A 19,076-nucleotide genomic window follows, 5' to 3' on the forward strand; every position below is an offset into this window, starting at 1 on the left:
GCGATCTTAAATAGTGGTCCTACAGTTTATATGCCTTCGATGATCCTTGGCAGAAGGACACAGCACTAGCATTAACACAACATTCTATTTCATTGGCAGCCTTAAAATTGCCATTGATAGTTGAGAACTTAGCATACACCTTATCAAGATTTATAGTAGACTAATACAGGTGGTCCATAAAGTTCTCAGCCTCATTCGTTGCAGTTCATCACCACACCTTTAGTGAAGATGTCGAGTACGTTGAAGTGACTACATAAATACTTAAAATGTAATTCCCAAAGAAATGGTGTTTGCATAGTTGATGTCCCCAAAATAATCACCTCGGAGGAGTTGGAAGACAGGTTTGTATCCCGTTTGGACAGAAATGAGCTTATCCAGGGCATGGGTGTTAGTAATTGTACTTAATGGTTCACTAGTAAGAGAGGATATCATGATAATTAAAAAAAGATTTCACTGTGTTAACACGTTGCGTATGGATGGCGAGAGTTCTCGTCATCCGTATGCGCTTGGCAATGGCGTTGACAGTGTTGTGATACAGAATAGGAAAATTGTTCATGGAATACAGGGAGAGGTTAAACAATAAATGGGGAAATAATAGGACATATCGTGTATACCAAATTAAATGAAGGGACATTCACCATGAAGAAGTTTTAAGTTATCTTTCATTAGAACAATCGATGCATCCATGACTACACATGCAGTATGCAAATTAGATTCATTTGCTTGAAAAAAAAACATGAAAATGTTCACCTAATGACCCATATTTTAGTCCAACATTTTACAGAAGTTCTTGTACGAAAAACATAAAAAAGATGGGATAGTGCCAATAAGATACCTAAAGGCAAACAACATAAAAGCTATGCTTACTTGTGAATAGTTTCAGAGGATTTATTGAAATTTTTAACTATCAGGCCAACCATATATTCCATTACCACTGATGAAATGGTAAGACAGTAGTCATATGCAATTATTTCATAATTTAGACATATTTTCAGCAATTTTGGCTGATTAAAAGTTAGTCGTGAACGGGAATGCTTTCATTGAAAACATCCATCTCAGGAGAAGTACTATAACAAGTTCAAATTTTCAATCCACCCCATATCATAACGAAGTTTTAAGCTAGAAAATTCTCTTAGTAAATATGCAGACTATATCACTACGTATGTATATACAATGAATGACTTCATATTACACAGTTATGAAATATAATGTTTATACACAAAACATAAATATATTACACATTCAATAACATCAATTTAAATCACAATTTTCAGTACATTTCACCTTCTACACAACTTTGCTTTGGCTTTCATTCCTCGGATGGCCCCTTTTTTGGCTGCCTGAATTATATTCTTAAATTGGCCTGTACTTTTAGCCTTTTTCCTGAAATAAAAAGGAATTTGAGTTAGGAAAAATTTCAGAATAGTAAATAACCCCAATAGCCAAGAACAGATGTGATTAATTGGTTTTATGGTTTAGCACAGAAGAAAAATAATCCTATGGCTAATATAAGGTGGAAAAGTACTTTTCAAAATTTTCTTCCACCCCATGCACAATTTCCTACCTTTTGTTGAGCGTTTTGCGAGATAGAGGAATGTAAGCATAAGGGTCAGGTTTACCCTTCTTCTTGACATCACCCCTGGCCTTGTTAGACTTGTATTCATGACCAAAGCCCTCTTTCTGCATTTGCTTTGGCTTTCCCTTTGCTTGACTACTCACTGGTCTATGAATGCCAGAACCTCCAGCTGAAATTAAAAAGAATAAATACAAGTTTCCACATAAATGAGATCACATGTGGACAGCAAGCCATGGATCACTGTCTCCTGCTCTCAAGACAGCAGCATAAATATGAAACACTATTTTGAGCAGTCATTTAATATCTTGACCAATATCTAAGTTGCCTTTTATCAGAAGCTATTTGAATAAGCTAAAATATTTTTATACTTGGGACAACCAACATTATACAGTACTTCAATTTTTAAAAAACTTAGATATGAGGAAGAAAAAATTTGCCTCATCAGAGGAAGTGAGCTAGAATATTTTCATCGTAAGGACAACCAGCATCATCAAGTAAGCCAAAATTTTAGATTCATTAGTGCAAGGGGTATAATTTACAAGACTAAGGGGTAATTTAATAATAGTATACAGTAAAACTTTGATTTTACGCATTTGGAGGGACCGAAATATGGGCACTGTGTAAAATCAAAGTGTGTAAAATCAAGAGTTTGTATTGAGGTGGAGTATAGTTTTCAGGATAACACTTGCTCATTATTTTTAGAATGCTTTATAGTCTTACACTTTTGTATAGTTCTGATTTAAGCCAGAACCGGAACAAGAAAGTCTCCTATGTGAGGTTTTACGGTAAAAGACCATGAAATCCTTTTCGATCGCATCAGATATATGTTTCCCAGATTCAATTACTCATATCGAGCTTAGAAATTGAAGCCTAATAATATCATTTACTCACAAGCAACACCACAGATGACGTGTTCCCTTAAGATAAACAACGTTGCATTCCTGAACAATGTTTCCCTTGGTTGAATAACATGGTAGATTTGCTAGCATTTCTGGCACTAAAATTACTTCTGTTACCCTGGATAAATTTCTGAATGGTGATACTAAATGCTCGCAGAGAAGCTAATTTTCGAAAATATTCTCATAAAAATCCGTTTTCAGGAAAACCACCTGTAGACAAAAAATGATTGGAGATTGAAGAAATGAGATATATGAGGATAGTCACCCAAATTAACCCCATTGACAGGGAGCAAAATGTCGCCAATACATCACAAAGGCTTTACACCCTGTGGGCCTGGGTTCAAGTCCTGGCAGAGGCAGACACTTACCAGAGATGGCCCTATCCCTACTTGAGTGTAATGTGGAGGGCACTTCCAGTGCACCACTCTGTCCATTAGATGGGACATTAAGTCCTGGTCCCTTTTGAGCCTATCATTACAACCTGGCTAATGCCAACATAGGGTTCCTATCCCCCCAGCCCTTACTTCATGGCACTAATGACCCCAGCTGTCCGTTACCTCCTTCCAAATAGCATACCATAGGTAATACGGAGCACGCAGGACCCGGGATATTCGGAAATTCAGATTTTTCCGGTGTTTAGATCACTTTTTTAAATAACGGCGAAACTACCGTCATGCCGCCAGTGATGAATAACAAATGATTAGTAGTCCGGAAAATTTTTCCCTCTTTATAATTTTTACGCATTAAAAAATCATTTTCCCATTAAATTTTAGCATTAGTAGATTGAATCTACCGGGTATAGCTTCTCTGTCGGCATTCTTCCGCGAATTCAGCGCCGGAACCTTCGACTCACAAGCCGATGTGTGACTCATCTTCGCGTAATATTTTGCTCCCCATATCTGATAACAACACCGGACACTTTTTGTATTTCGATTTAATGGTGCTAAGCCATTCCTGAATTTAAAGGGACTGCCTTATCACTCACGTCTTGAATTTGACTTCAATGATTACATGACGATTGACGACGCGAGTTATTCTCCGAGGGCATTAACTCCCGTTCCGTTTAAAATAAACGCTTGCCATCTAACGGAGTTAAGCTAATAGCTATTCAAGATCCAACCATGTTTCATTTAAACCCACTGACAATGAGATACAAGTTGAGTCAGTTCTGATAAGCGCGCCGCGCAATCAACTTTCCCTCGCCTCCATTCGTCCCGCAGATGTGGGGTTAGCCCGCGGAATAAGACAACGCATGCTGCTTTTACCATCGTGTTGAATCACCATCGACTTACGTCCATACTAAGAGTACGACTATCTTTATTGGATCATCTTGGAAGCCAAAATTTGGCACGGGAGGATTTTTAACGACTCATTTCGCTGGGGCGACGGAAAGCATAGCGTTGGCAAAATTCTAGAAAACCTTCCGTTGGGGATAGATATTCCGTAGTTCATAATTCCTGATTAACGACCATCTACTGTAATTGCAATAAATATGTTATAAACAGCGTCGACCAATAAGTCGAATAATAAACGAAAGGTGATAATGTTAATATCTCCGGCGATCATCTGTCAATCAATAATAGTTACGCATACACGGCGATTGCCGTATGTTTTAGGTTTCGATATCCTTCAACGGCAAATTTTAACTAAGAGCGATATTCGCGTTCGTAAAGGAGACTGAAATATTACTGAGAGGGCGCAGGGGGAAGCACTAATTAGATTCACGATGTTTTTAGTTTCTCGCTCAACAGCGCGACGTCATTTCAACCGTTCCTATATTCATTTTTGCAACCCATTGGGTGCTTTCCATTCATTGACACACGTCGACACAAGTCGACTTGCGTCGCGGTTTTCGTGTTCCATTCTATGTGTGTCGCCGACTGTTGTGACACAAGTCAACAAACGGTAACGCACAGGAATAGGAGAGTTATAAACAAATGCCGCGAGTCGACACAAGTCGACGCGTGAGTCGCATGAATGGAAAGCACCCATTGAGACGAATAAATAACCTAACTTCATATTGCCTCAGTCGGGATTTTCAAAACAAGTCGAAATACAACTGCGTAAAATCAAGATTAGCGGCCTCTTTGGGGCTGGGGTTATGCTGTGCAAAATCGAAAAACTGCGTAAAATCAAGAAAAGATGTAAAATCGAAGTTTCACCATTGCAATTCCCAATGCTTTCCGGCCGGACTTGAGTGTCGCTGCGTAAAAACGAGACTTGATGTAAAATCAAAGTGCGTAAAATCGAAGTTTTACTGTAATTAAGGAAAATTTTGAATTTGAATTATAGGCACTCTTATTGCATAACTAATTTCAACATCATAACATTTAACCATCAACAGCCAGTATAAAGATATGTATGCACACTAAAAATAGTCCAAAACTTCCTGACTGGGCTATAATATTAATCTTTCATTCTGGCAGAACATATTTAACTTTTCAGGTTACAATAACATTGCGTAACACCCGCTGAGAAAAATAAATTTCATGTGTGACACAGTATGGTTAAAGTTTTTTTTATACTATGGCTGCAAGCCCAGACTCAGAATTTTCTAAATAAAGGCCTAAGCTAAAATAAAGACACTGAAAACAACAGAATAAGTCCAGAGGAGCAGGTAAGTCAGGTTGAGATTTTCTATTTTACCATATGCCTAATGCAACCCCAAACAATGATACAGAATCTTAAGAACTGGCAGATTGAATATCTCACCTTGATACTTCATGGGTGGTCTATAGCTGAGGGCCTCGGTGCTGACACTTCCACCCCGTTTCCTCTTCCCCATAATGGGAGCCATGACACTTTCTTCATCATCATCATCGTCCATGCCTGTGAAAATGAGGATTTGGTATAAAGACTAGCTAATAACAACAATGGAAATAGTTAAGTAACAAAAAAACAAAAGAAAAAATTTACAAACACATGATTTAAGACTATATTGGTGAATTGAATGCAAATACATTCTCCATCTAACTTTCCAAGATATGTTTTCTTATGAAGGTAGTCATTTAATATCTTGACCAATATCTAAGTTGCCTTTTATCAGAAGCTAATTGAATAAGCTAAAATATTTTTATGCTTGGGACAACCAGCATTATACAGTACTTCAATTTTTTAAAACTTAGATATGAGGAAGAAAACATTTTCCAGAACCCCATTCAACATTACAGACTTCTGATTGGTTTCAATCATTGTGAATTATGACAAAGAATTAGACTACTACTTCAGAAAAATGTATTTTTTCTATGTTTCTCAAAAGAAATGTTCTTACTAAGTTTGTCGATTAACAAACTTAGTGAGGGAATTTCTCTCATGAACCTCCAAATTTTGGGTCCTGTGAACTTAGTAATAACAGAAGTCAACTGCATTTTTCTTAAACCACCCGAGAAGATTTCCACAAAAGCCAAATTATAACAGGAAAGAAATACACTAAAGATGCTATCGGCATGGAATAACTTTCATTTGAGAACAAGCTATATTTCTAAAAAAAAATATGGTAAATATGTAACAGGGATACTTCTATCCTCATGTGATCATTTGAGCCTTCATATTGAAAAAGTGATGAGTGCTAAAAACATTAAAAGACAAAATAGATAAACCTGAATAATGCTCAGAAATGGTACATACCACTATCAGACTCTTCAGCTTTTCTCTTCCTTCTGGCTTTGCGTCCCATGGGTACATCATCATCCATATCATCAGCACCTCCATCTTCAGTGATGATAAGCCTGCCATCTGGAGCTGTTTTAAATAGTTCTTTCTTCTCTTTCTTCACTTGGGTGGGTAAGGGCTGTGCCGCTCCAGGTTTTGAAGCTGTAATAACCAAAAGGAATTTAACCCTCTTGAAACATTTCCTAAAAATCATCAATAGAATTTTCATAGATATTGGTAGATCATATACATCAACTGATGTAAAATACCCACAGTCATTGAGGTGACTGGTAGACAACTTCCCAACACTATACATCAATTTCCTCTGACCCAACCCAAACTCAGGAAAAAATCATGCAAGTCTTTCATAGCAGAAGAACCTCGTTTTAGTGAGTACGGCAAATAGTGAAAACGTCGTTTTAATGAGTGATCGGCAGTGTACTGCAGTTTAATGAGTGGTTGGGCCTATGATTAACATGCAAAATATATGAATATAGGTAGGCAAACGAGTTCCTGCCATATAATGCACTTGGTATTACAAGGAAAAACAATCTTTTCAGAGTAGTGTATTGCAAGATAACTTGATAGTAATCAGGGTACCCATTAATGCCAATGGTGGCCAAAATATTAACTGAACATCTAAGCATCACACAGTACACGTAACTGCACCGATTAAATCACTGGTCACAATGTAACTGCATGACTACCCAGCTTGCAGGCATGCAGTTCTTGTGAAAGAGCCACAACATTAAGGACATTTGCATGGTTGAAGGGAGACAAACTTAACATTGGCAAATGTTGAATGAATTTCAAGACCTGTTTCCTGACCCCCTTTCTTGTTAGATATCACACCTACACACCATGACAATATCAAGCAGCAGGATTAATTTCACTGACAAATTTCCTTACAAGGTAATGATCCATATTTACTGTAAAATCTTGTTATGCGAGTCCCAGTATTTTAATTTCTACACTGCCCCTAGAAAATTGACTTCTACTAAAATAAAACATTTACTACACAAAAGGAAAGAGTTTTCTTTAACCTATTAATTCCAGAGTTTTATTTTGCTATGGCTATTTGGTAATCCTCCACTAATCAACACATTTGAATATATTGTGAGGGCTTGTTTCAAAGTTGTTTCTGCTCTTATCCTATTAACTATAATAAGTCTTTGATGTGTGAACGATGTAACGTTGAGAGCTGGATAGCTTACTTTACTGTAATCAAAGGTTGACAATCAGAGAAACCTGCCCAAGTATTGGCACTTCATTTGAAGAGTGACACATAAACAGAGCATGAAATAAAAATAACTATTTAATGTAATTGTCCACTTGGTCAGGGTAACTTCCACTTATGATTCAAATGAAAGCATGTGCTGACCAAGGAGGTATTCTTCTCTTGCACACCAATGACTCAAGCACTTCCCATCAAGAGAGTCAAAAATGACTCAGGGAGGTGGATCTAAGGAGTGTGCTACGAATAGATGAATATACAAATAGAGAATAGATTTCATGCATGAAAAACCCAAACCTTTATGATGGTAAGTAAATATTCAAATGCAGGCCACAGTACAAAATCATTAGAAGAGGGTGCAGTCAAAATAATATTACACTGCCTTCCATAAGGGGATCATTATAGCAATAGGGATTTTACGAAAAAAAATAATTTTTGCTTTGCCAATCCTCTTTCTATATGCCAAGTGTTTTGAGGTCAATAGTTGCAGGGATTGACTGTGAAGCATTATTCCATCGAAATAAGGCTAGCATACAATAGATCAATGCATGGGCTTTACAATAAAGTGTTAAATTATCTTAATGAAATAACAAATGTTACAGTAAATAGTTTGCACTTGAGTTTGTAACTTTAAGAAAAAAATATTATGCTGTAAAGCAAATATCTCTGAAAATTTTCATTGCTGAAATTTGAAAATTGAGATTCATGCTTATCTTCACCATGTCAAGTGTCAGGGTAATCTGAGAACTTCTGTTAAATCTGTGATTGATCTGATATGGAACCACTCTTACATTAAAACACAACAAAAAATATTTTACATAGGGATAGTCTTTCTAATGGCATAAGTGTTTGCTGATAAATTTTTCATTACCAACTACAACCCTTGCAACTCGCAAATCATCTATTCCTTTTAATCTGATACTTTATCTTTAAGATGAAACCAAATAGCACCCAAGCCGCTGACTACAAAAAAGAATTTATCGCATAGGATGAAAAATTGCTAAACCAAGAGAATAAAATAGTGCAGACATGGATAATGAAATATCAGGATAACAGGATTTTACAAGAGAGAGATAGAAATTGATTGGTTACTTACTGCTGATCCTCTTGGCAACAGCTGCATCAGTAAAATCAACAATACTGTCATCTCCACCTTCTTGAATCCATGTATTCTGCTGTTTCTTCCCTTTCTTATTCTGCACTTTCTTCTGCTTCTTCTCTTCTCCAAAGAACTCATCATCCGAGTCACTCTCTGCGAGTATTTCTTCAATACTGCAAAGATGAAATGTAAAATATAATAGCAATTACAACAACTCTATGCCAAAAAGCCTTGGGAGAGGTGACTTCTATGGAAAAGCCGAACCTTAGCTTCAAAATTAATGCATGCATTGGTGAATATGAAACATAACCTCAGCATAAATAGCAGGGCAAGGGCTGGGAATCTTGCAACTTTTCTCAATAAAAAAAATGTAGTGTCAAATTAATTGGTCATCAAGGCGTTGATTGAATTTAAACAAACTAATGGATTGATTAATTAAATAAATGTGTATTAATATGGAAAAAGAATCAAAAGCTTAGACCATTGAACTTCAGGAACACAAAGATTCTAATTCTAAAAAATAGACTCCAATTTTGTAAAATGAAGTGAAACCTCGCTTTTACATCCCCCCATTTTACGTTTTCCCTGATTTTGCACACTTTTTATCAGGTCCCAAACAATACCGCCTTTAAACAATGATACTCTATTTTACAATTTCCTCAATTTTGCACTTTATGTAAGCGGTCCATTCAAAAGTGTAAAATAGAAGTTTCACTGTATTGTGCTACAGTACACTCCCGATTATCCAGGCTAATGAGGGGGAGAAGCGGCATGAATAATTGAAAAACACCGATAATACAAACTTTGCTTACGCACATTGTCTATTATTATAGATTGCTTTCCGGAATAGTTAAGACCTTGTTAGTTAGTAAGTTAAGACCCGACCTCGATCTTTTTCGTGGTAATAACGTGTTTATACTTGAGCCCGATCCCGCACCGTGATGCTAGGAAAAGAAGAGCACAGAACTCCTGTGAAGGCAACAGACATGCAATAACGCCACCGCATAGTAGTGGTTATAGGAAACCAGGACTTATGGCAAATTGTCTATGCTGCTTTCACTTCTACTATTCCATTCCTCAAATCAGCAAATAAATAAAACAATTCCACTATGAGAAGGGGATTCTAATGGAAACAATTAGCCCGGTGTAGCAATTTATTTAAAAAAATTCAAATATATTGGTAAACATGCCCGAGTGCCACAAAATCTCCGGTTCCCTTGGGCTGTATTCAACCGCATGCGACGCAACAGCAATAATTGCACGTTAGAGATATGAAATATACAATCGAAGATCGTAAGTAACATTTCTCTGAGTTTACGAATTATTAACCATTGAAGAATCTTCTAAAATTAATCAAGAATTTGTTTCCGCCACTGATCGTCACCTACAATGCTAGAGCAGATGTCAAAGCAAACTTGAAACATTCCGTGTCAGCAAATAGATAAAAACAATTCCACTAAGGGAAGGGGATTCTAATGGAAACAATTAGCCCGGTGTAGCAAATCATTAAAAAAATTCAAATATCTTGGTGCTTTTTCATCCGATTTTATTTTTTTACAAAGATCGCAGAAAACTTCGAAGGACAGTGAACTCATGCACGGATAATTCGCAACCCGGATAAAACACAGCCAGATAATCATGAGTCTGCTGCATATTTATCATTGCCAATAATGAAACTTTAGTATTCTCCCACCAATGAAAGATATGTAACCATTGACAGCCTAAATTAATAGCATCCAAATTTACCAAATAAGTACAGTGTAGACATGCAGATGAGATGGATGATTAACCCTTTCGAGACCGCGGAGTTTTCGTCTTAGCTTGACTGCTGTACCGAGCCCCAAGACACTCTTCTTTCTCGTGGTACGGAGCATTTTTGGAGGGCATTCGTTAAGAAGGGTCTCGCGGAACCTTTTTTGACCCCTCCCCGGTGGGACTCCGCATTATCTTGGACTCCGAGAGTAGTTATGCTCCCTCCTTTCCGGGTTTACGGCCATACCTGCGGCATTGGTTCGCGGTCAACTTATGTATTGCTTATATGTATTTAGCAAATTGATAATTGTTGCTTGCACGTAAATTACAGACATAGAATATAATTCCTCATTTTTATCTGAGCATTGTCAAATTTTAAACGAAGTTCTAAGGCCATTATCAAAGCATTTAACGCAGCAACAATTTCCATGTTGATGTTTATACATAACTCGAGATATAAGTTAATATTTGTCGTAGAATTTCGTTTAAAAATTCTAAACGCTGCTCAAAAGACAAACAATTCAATTCTTAGTTTATATTTCTTGAGAAATGAACAAATATTTATTTCGAAAATTGACTCTATAAACAATTGTATGACCGCTGTCCCTTACCGCTGAGAGGGGTTATAAAAGACCAAGGGTCCGGGTACCTGCTCCCGGATTCGGAGGGTTAATCCTAAACCTCGAAGCATTGGGTCCCGAGACAAAGGCGACCTAAACCCACGACCGTCCTGAAAGGGGGAGAGCTAGAAAACTTATATATACGGGTTTCGTTTTCTTGACCGGGAAAATCTCACACGTACATATACGCCCGTGGTCTCCCGGGTCAGGAAACGTCCACACGTATATATACGTGTACGGTAGGGAAAAGGTTAAGCAGCCCAAGAAAACAACCTAGAAAATTTACATGGACTTTAACCCCAAATTCTAAAGAAAGTATTGCATATTATTTACAAAAAAAAAAGCAATTCCAACCAGAGGTTCTAATGCTCAATAGAAACATAACACTCAATCCATATATCAAAATTCAAGCAGAGACTTAATGCAAATAAAAGAGGAAAAATCATATTCTAGGACATCAAAAATTAAGGACAACACACATCATTTTACCTTACGATTCATATCTACTTGGTCACACTAATTCAAACTTATATCTAGGAGGGAAAAGAATACATATTTCAAGAAATTTTTTCTGTTCCTCCACTTGACAACTTTCATAAACAACCAATGAAAGAAAATGCCAACCAAAGGAGTACACTGCTATAGCACATTTACGAATCACACAATCCCATGGAATGAGAAGGGGAGCTCAATATGTGCAGAGACAAATTAACACATACCCTGTCAGGCCTCAATGGAGTTGAACAACTTTACCTCATTGGATGAAAAGTTCTCGGGCTTTCCACGGGGTAATAAAATCCTTCTCCGCCGAAGTTTCGATGTCCATCAGGGGCATCATCCTCAGGGCAACTGAGTGTCGAGACATAAATTCGAACTTCATTTGTAGGGACGGCCAGGTGGTCAGGTGTCAGGACCCAAGAGGCCTCAAGACATCTGGAGTCTACAGGGTGCCCTGCGGCTGTGGTAAGGTCTATGTGGGTGAGACGGCCCGGACGATTAAAACACGTCTGAAAGAGCACCGTCGCCATCTCAGACTAGGACAACCCGAAAAGTCTGCCATCGCAGAGCACAGCATCAGCTGCGATAACCCTATCCGGTTCGAGGAGACGGCGGTCATCGCCCTGGCATATGGTTATTGGGACCGACTTGTTAAGGAAGCCATCGAGATCCGGCTAGAGCCCAACAATTTCAATCGCGATAGTGGTTTCAACCTAAGCAGCTCGTGGAAACCTGTGTTGAAGACCATCCACTTAACCAGAGGTGGCAAGAACCAATCGGAGCGCACGATGACCCGAGGCCGACCAATCACACGGCACCTGACCACCTGGCCGTCCCTATAAATGAAGTTCGAATTTATGTCTCGACACTCAGTTACCCAGAGGACGATGCCCCTGATGGACATCTAAACGTCGGCGGAGAAGGATTTTATTACCCGGTGGAAAGCCCGAGAACTTTTCATCCAACACCTACGCCGGGAAAACACCCGATTATATTTTACCTCATTGGTTTAGCCTTTACTTGGAAGTCATCAGCTGCAGATTCATTATCATCATCTTCCTCGCCCTCGTCACGCATCCTCTTCTTTCGAGCCTGCATTTTCCTGATATTATTCAATCTCTTGTGTGTCACAGCATCACTCTCAGGAACAACCCGAGCCACTGCATCATAACCATATCGACGTACAAGCCTTTCAAATAAATGCCTCACAGGAATCCTGAAGTGGCGCTTGGTGTCATCCACCATGCATGACAAACTCTTCACCTGAAAATTTAATAGCATATTACAGCAAACTTCAGATTATCAGAGCTATTGATGAGGAGAGGCGGCACTAATAATTGGAAAACACGGGTAATTCAAATTTTCACTTTAATTGTTTGTAATGTTCATAATTAATGAAACTAAATCAGTGTGTTATTACTTATGCACATAGTCTGTCATTTAGAATTGCTTCAAGGGCTTATTGAGAACTTTCTTCACCTGACGGCGATCTTTTAAGCAGTGATAACATGATTGTACTCATATTCCCCATGCTCCATACATTCCAGCAAACTTTTAACGCAGGTGAGTGTCTAGCTATGACTCATGTAATCTATACTTCTTTCATCTCTCTGCCCACTTCCCCACTGCCTCTTCTTCTACTATTCCCTCCACCATTTGACCTTGAGTGGACATGGTGTAAACATGCCCGAGTGTGACAAAATCTCTGGTTCCCTTAGAATGCATCCAAACAAATGTGAGGCGTATGCAATAATTGCACAATTGCCATATGAAAAATACATTTAAATTTCGTAGCCTCCAACATTTTTCTAAATTTATGATTGTTGACTCTTGAAGAATTTTTTAAAATTAATTAGAAGTAATTTCCCACCGTTCATTGTCTCTTGCAATGCTAGGGCAGACATCCATGGAAACATTCCTTGTCAGCAAATAAATAAAATAATTCCAGTCAAGGAAGGGAATTCTAATCAAAATAATAAGCAGAGAGTGGCCTTGCATTAAAATGCAATCATTGTAGAGCTTTTCCATCCAATTAATTTTTTTATAAAGATTGTGGAAAAAAATCGAGTGCGTGAAACTTGTTCACGGATAATCCGCAACACGGATGATCTGTAGCCTGATAATCGGGAGTCTACTACACTTCAGAATGGCCTAAAACTAACAAATGGAATTCCTTGACTATTCAGTCTATTTTTGCCATTGTAAAGACTATCTGAAAATAATTATTTTACCAATTTTTGCAAAGATGATCAAGAGGTTTAATGCCCTCATAAAATTAAATTTGAAGGAATTTGATAATTGCAACTTGAGGAGCAATGAGAATTCTGTTATACAACAGATATATGTTATATAAGAAATTGACTGATGGATATAAATGGCAGCTTTTTACAATCATCTTCTGAGAGAGAAAAATACCATCAAATCATTTTTATCCCATAAGACTCATACTTACAATGTTTTTGACAATTGAGGACAATAACTAATCTGAAGCCATCACTGAGAAATATAAGGGTCAAAATGATTCAATCAGAGAAATAATACCAATACTGACCAAGCCAGTTTCTTGAAAGATTATGTTAAACCTGCAACCATTATGAAGTAGACATAGGCTCAATACAGCTGCAATGCCTTTGGTTAAACCACATCTATCACTATCTGAATATATTATAATCTTCAAACATGAACTTCTTAAAAACTTAATCCAATTAATAAGATCAAACATAATTGTAAGAATTAACTGAAAAGTTATAAAATCAACAGAACCTTGTACTTACCAAGGTGGGCACAAATTGGGCAAAATCATTGGCTCCATATGACTGCACAAGCACTTTGGCAAAGCTTAGGGCACTGTTCACCACCTCACGTGATGTAGTGACCATTAGAAGGCAAACATTTTCAAGAATATTTTTCAATAAATCCATTGGGAAAAGACCTATGGAAGTGAGAAATCAAATTAGAAAATGAAAAAATAACTCATGCAGATGGACAATGCATCTCCTCCAAATACAGTATCAGACAAACCAGATTTCGTCTGAGGCGCTGCTTATAAACATTTATGTTCCACCTGTGGGCGAGTCATAAACTTACCAAGCAGCTTGTCAGACACACAAGGCATAAATCTGCTTATAGCTACATAGTCCTGCTTTTCATTATCACTTGACTCACATTTCTCTTTATTATAAAACCTATTTTCAGATTTGTCATAGGCAGCCTGAGGTTATGGATTTAACAATGTCAAAGGTTTCCAGTATTAGCGCCAAGTAGTAAGGGGTGGGGTGATAGGAACCATATGTTGGCATTAGCCAAGTTGTAATGATAGGCTCAAAAGGGACCAGGACTTAACGTCCCATCTGCTGGATAGAGTGGTGCACTGGTATTGCCCTCCACATTACACTCAAGTAGGGATAGGGCCATCTCTGATAAGTTTCTGCTACTGCCAAGACTTGAACCCAGGCCCACAGGGTGTAAAGCCTTTGTCATCTATAACCAAAATTTTGCTCCCTGTTAATGGGGTTAGTTTGGATGATCATTACCTTTAAATTCATGAACTACACGGCCCAAGGCCAAAATAGTAGAACTAATTAATACTGGAGATCCTGCCAGACCAGCCATCACTAGAGCCACATACTCCCTTAGAATATCCTCTGTAGGTTTTGAAGACCATTTCTGCAAAGAGAAATATCATTATTTAACTACACCAGAAGTGGAAACAAAAAAATCCTCTCCTCAAAAAAACTTCGCTATACATACACAGGTTTAGCTGGTGGCCCACAAGCATATTTTGCCAGAGCTCCTTCAGTCTCAGCAAGACCAAAATCGAACAACTCAACACATTTAAAATATAAAAATTATAATGAATAAATCTCCACTAAGACCATTGGTCCCAACTATTGAGAGTTAAAGGCTACAATCATGTCAAATTGCGCAGTCAACTCCTCAACTTAATACACAGCAAAACATCTTCCGATGTCTGAGATTGAGAGATCATGTTTGATTAAATAAAAAAAGTAATTTTTTTTAGATGAAAGGAATTCAGAAATAATGAAGAGGTGGCTATAATCGCAAATTCTAGCTTGGACAAGGAAGAAATGCTAATGGTAAACAAAGGCCAGCATTTAATACAGTAGGTAGGTTATTCTGCATTTCCAATTGAAAATGACCACATTCAGAGAGCTGAATGATCTTTCAATGGTTCGTTCGATGAGTCAAAAATTGCCCACGGCAAAAACTATGACCAATTGGAAATGAAACGCTTCCGTAGACGTGAGCCCTTCATGTGAGCCATTACTCATTCTCTGTAAATGATGACTTATTAAACTTCCAAACTTCCACGCAATGCACATACAGGCGGTCCCCGACTTTCGTACACAATGCGTTCCCGAAAACTTGTACGAAAGTCGAACCATTGACTTCCATACTAATTAGGGGTTACGTTCCAAAAGAGCGGAATATACGTACTAAAACCTTTTTTTTTCACGGAATTCATTTCAATTGACTTAGTTTTAATAATATGTTAATAAAACTCCTCAAATCATCTAATTTCTTTCGAAAATACGCAGAAAATGCAAATAAAAGTTTAAAAAACAAGAACTCCGTTGGCTATCGAGTGAAACTTCCTCGTGGCGTTTAAGTTGACATTCCACTTATTACGTCCACTATAAATAAAAGGACATATCAAGAAGCATAACAAAATGTATTTGTTGAACCCGCACTCTGGATACCTTTTAATTTTTACACCAAAATTCGATATTTGGCAGGTGACATTCGTGATCGCGTATATTCCGCATGTTATTCAAAAAAGACAAAAGACAAACTGAATTCGGGTAATATTTCGTGCAATATCGTTGCTGAAGGTGCACATGAATTAAACAGCACTCAAACGAAAAAACACAATTAGAAAGAAGGTCTTACTAGTTTTATTGAAAGCTATTCGATGATGTCTAGTCAACTTCTTTTGAAAAATATCTTCAATGAAGGCTTTCTTCTTCTCTTGATAAAGGAGCCTATAGCAGGCAGTCTCTCTCCCAAATAAATCACCTAGATTAGAGTCAATTACCAACAATTCCCTTCATTATATACGTTTGTATTGTTCGCATATACTGCCGATACTGCCATTTGAAAAAATTGAATGTTGGGATGCGCAATAAACATAGCGGGAATTTAAAAAAAATTACAGACCAACGTCAGAAAGTTCGAATTTAGCGTATGATAGTCGAGTAAAAGGTGTCAATTTTGAACGTACGAAAGTGCGAATTGTACGAAAGTCGAGGACCGCCTGTACTTGGCTAAATCTACAATGTCAATTTGCCAAATATGCAAATGCAGAATAATGCCCCAGGTGAGAAGAAAATAACAATGTAACTTACCTGTAGTGTTTTGCCTATTTCAACTAATAAATTAAATGCTGCTGTTCTACACTTCTCATTAATGTCCTTAATACAAAGAACTGCCTCTGGAATTATCGCTTGTATGGCATCCATCTTATCAGATTCCAACATCCTCACAAGATGAATCAAGCAACGTATTCTCGGCTAAAACAAAACAACAGAATAAATCTTACAAACAATTTGTGAAAAAAACAAAACAATTTTCTCTTATATTTGATAGTGGAAAATTCATGTGAATAAAACCCATACAACCACGACAAATTTCACACATTTCAATGATTCAGAAATTACAAAGAGAAGGTTTACCATCTCCGGTTCCGAAACCTTGGTTGGTGAATCACAGTAAGTGAAATAAATTGCACAGTTTTACAACTCCATTTTCAAGATTCAATTACATTATTAAGTCTACAACCAAGAATTATCCAGCAAAGGAGATTGGATTACATAGCTAATATCACCTACATAAAAACTATTCCAAGCAATGAAAACCACACAATATGAAAACAATTAACACAAAGCAATACTTTGATGTCAATGAGAGAAAGAATTAATAACTACAATATTTGTGCAGATAATTACTGCAGACTGTCTGAGGCACAATGAATGGAATTATTAAGTTTGAAAAAAATATGACAATTTGTCCCTTCACCTGACAACTTTCATTGACAAACAATGAAAGGAAAAGCCAAGAGAAGAGGCACAATGATTTAGCACATTTACGAATCACACAATCTCATTAGTCGAGAAGGGGAGCTCAGTATGTGCACCACAGTAAATGGATAGTAAGATAATGCAATAGAGTGAAGTGAGTCAAATTGTAACAATTTGAAATGGTTAACACCTTAAGAAAAAATGAAAATAATATGGTTTATAAGCTTATCTCCATTCACACAGTAGTTCAGAAAGACTTACTTCAAACATTTAAACTTATACTTAAAACCTACGTAGTTCAGAAACTTACAGCTTTGCTAGACGGGGCTGCACTTGAGAGGGACTGAAGTAAAATATTTTGCAACTCAGAAATATTTGAGTTAAAGAACTCCTTGCAAGCAGCAGATGAAACTCCAGAATCACCAGTCCCACAGCCAAATATCTCCTCAATGACTCTATAAGCTTTCTTCTGTTCGTGGGCATCTTTACTGCTGAGCAGGGGCACACAATAATCATAGAGAGAGCGTAGTCGAGATCCATCTGATTGCCATGGCAAAAGAGCTCTGAGCAAGTCCATTACAGACTCCCGAATAAAGACATCTTTCTTGTCATCTACAGGTACATCTTGCTGCATAGGTTCTGACGTCTCTTTTGTATTCTTCCCCTTCTTCTTTTTCTTGTTCTTCTTGCCACTCAGCCCTGGTTTGAATGTTTGCAGCTTGGCAAAAGCACGGTCAAACAACTCTGTGCACAGAGTAGGGTCAGTTATTTTCAAGTAAAGCTGTAAATCAGAAAATGGCACATAATAACAACAAATTGTTATATTATCTTTTACTTCAATTTATATTAATAACTGACCATTCATCCAACATTCAGCAAAGATAGATAACAAAAGCAAAATAGAACTGTTAACAAATACTCAAACATCAGCAATAAAACAATGGCTTATGCCCAAAATAAAGATGCCATTATAGCAAAAGATGGCCAAGCTTTTATACCAAAATTGATAAATGGAATTGATCTTTCTTTAAGTAAATAAATATGAGCATCAGTTTCAGCTGTCATCGAATGAATGAATTTTGATGCTGATTATTGCTCGGAATATAATTTGCAGTTATCAAAACATAAGAAGAAAAAATGTGAACACAGGTTCAAAAATACACACCTTGATGGTTTCATATGCAGCTAACCTATGCCCAGCTTCTTCTGAACCATGAGGTTGAGTAGTGTATAAATTAAAGAGGATTGGAAGGTAGTTCTTGGAAAATCGACTTAATTCCTTGCGATCTTCTTCAGCTCCTGACTCTAAGCTCTTAGATATTAACCTCCTGATTGCCAACATCACATCAAGGCGAAGGTCTTTCCTATCACTTATTGCCATTCCCAGAATTTTGGCTAAACTCTGAAAACGAAAGAAGGAACAATCAAAATTAGGAAATGAAGAAACAGCAGTTGACACATTTACCACAGTGCCAATATCATATACGTAGTAACACCAGGAAATAAAATGTGAATGCCATAAATATAAGAGGGATATCAAGTTAACAGCACCACAAAATTACAATAAATCTTGTTACTACTTAAAATAGTGCTAACTTAGACCAACTTAGGGCACCAATGAGTTTCATCTTTCATTTTTCAAAACAGCATATGCCAGCAATCTCTCCCAATGAGGTGGCTCTCTAACATGGTATTGCAAAGCCAAAATA

General features: G+C 37.3%; 1 protein-coding gene and 1 non-coding gene across 2 annotated transcripts in view; both read right to left on the reverse strand.

Moving 5' to 3' along the window:
- Nucleotides 1-864: 864 nt before the first annotated feature.
- LOC124153954 (RRP12-like protein) overlaps nt 865-19,076 on the reverse strand; it is a 37,226-nt gene continuing 19,014 nt past the window's right edge. The window contains exons 12-22 of the mRNA XM_046527383.1: nt 18,533-18,769; nt 17,678-18,148; nt 16,696-16,860; nt 14,863-14,995; nt 14,104-14,261; nt 12,330-12,592; nt 8,457-8,632; nt 6,103-6,288; nt 5,188-5,304; nt 1,565-1,745; nt 865-1,383 (exon numbers count right to left, since the gene is read on the reverse strand). Of these exons, the coding sequence (XP_046383339.1) occupies nt 1,281-1,383; nt 1,565-1,745; nt 5,188-5,304; nt 6,103-6,288; nt 8,457-8,632; nt 12,330-12,592; nt 14,104-14,261; nt 14,863-14,995; nt 16,696-16,860; nt 17,678-18,148; nt 18,533-18,769 (2,190 nt within the window). The 3' untranslated portion in view covers nt 865-1,280. The remainder of the gene's footprint in view (nt 1,384-1,564; nt 1,746-5,187; nt 5,305-6,102; nt 6,289-8,456; nt 8,633-12,329; nt 12,593-14,103; nt 14,262-14,862; nt 14,996-16,695; nt 16,861-17,677; nt 18,149-18,532; nt 18,770-19,076) is intronic.
- Nucleotides 7,450-7,602, reverse strand: LOC124154787. Its single transcript, XR_006864038.1, has one exon. It is a non-coding gene; the product is annotated as a small nucleolar RNA SNORA53 (small nucleolar RNA).

This window comes from Ischnura elegans, chromosome 2, assembly GCF_921293095.1.
Source record: "Ischnura elegans chromosome 2, ioIscEleg1.1, whole genome shotgun sequence".
Taxonomy (NCBI): Eukaryota; Metazoa; Arthropoda; class Insecta; order Odonata; family Coenagrionidae; genus Ischnura; species Ischnura elegans.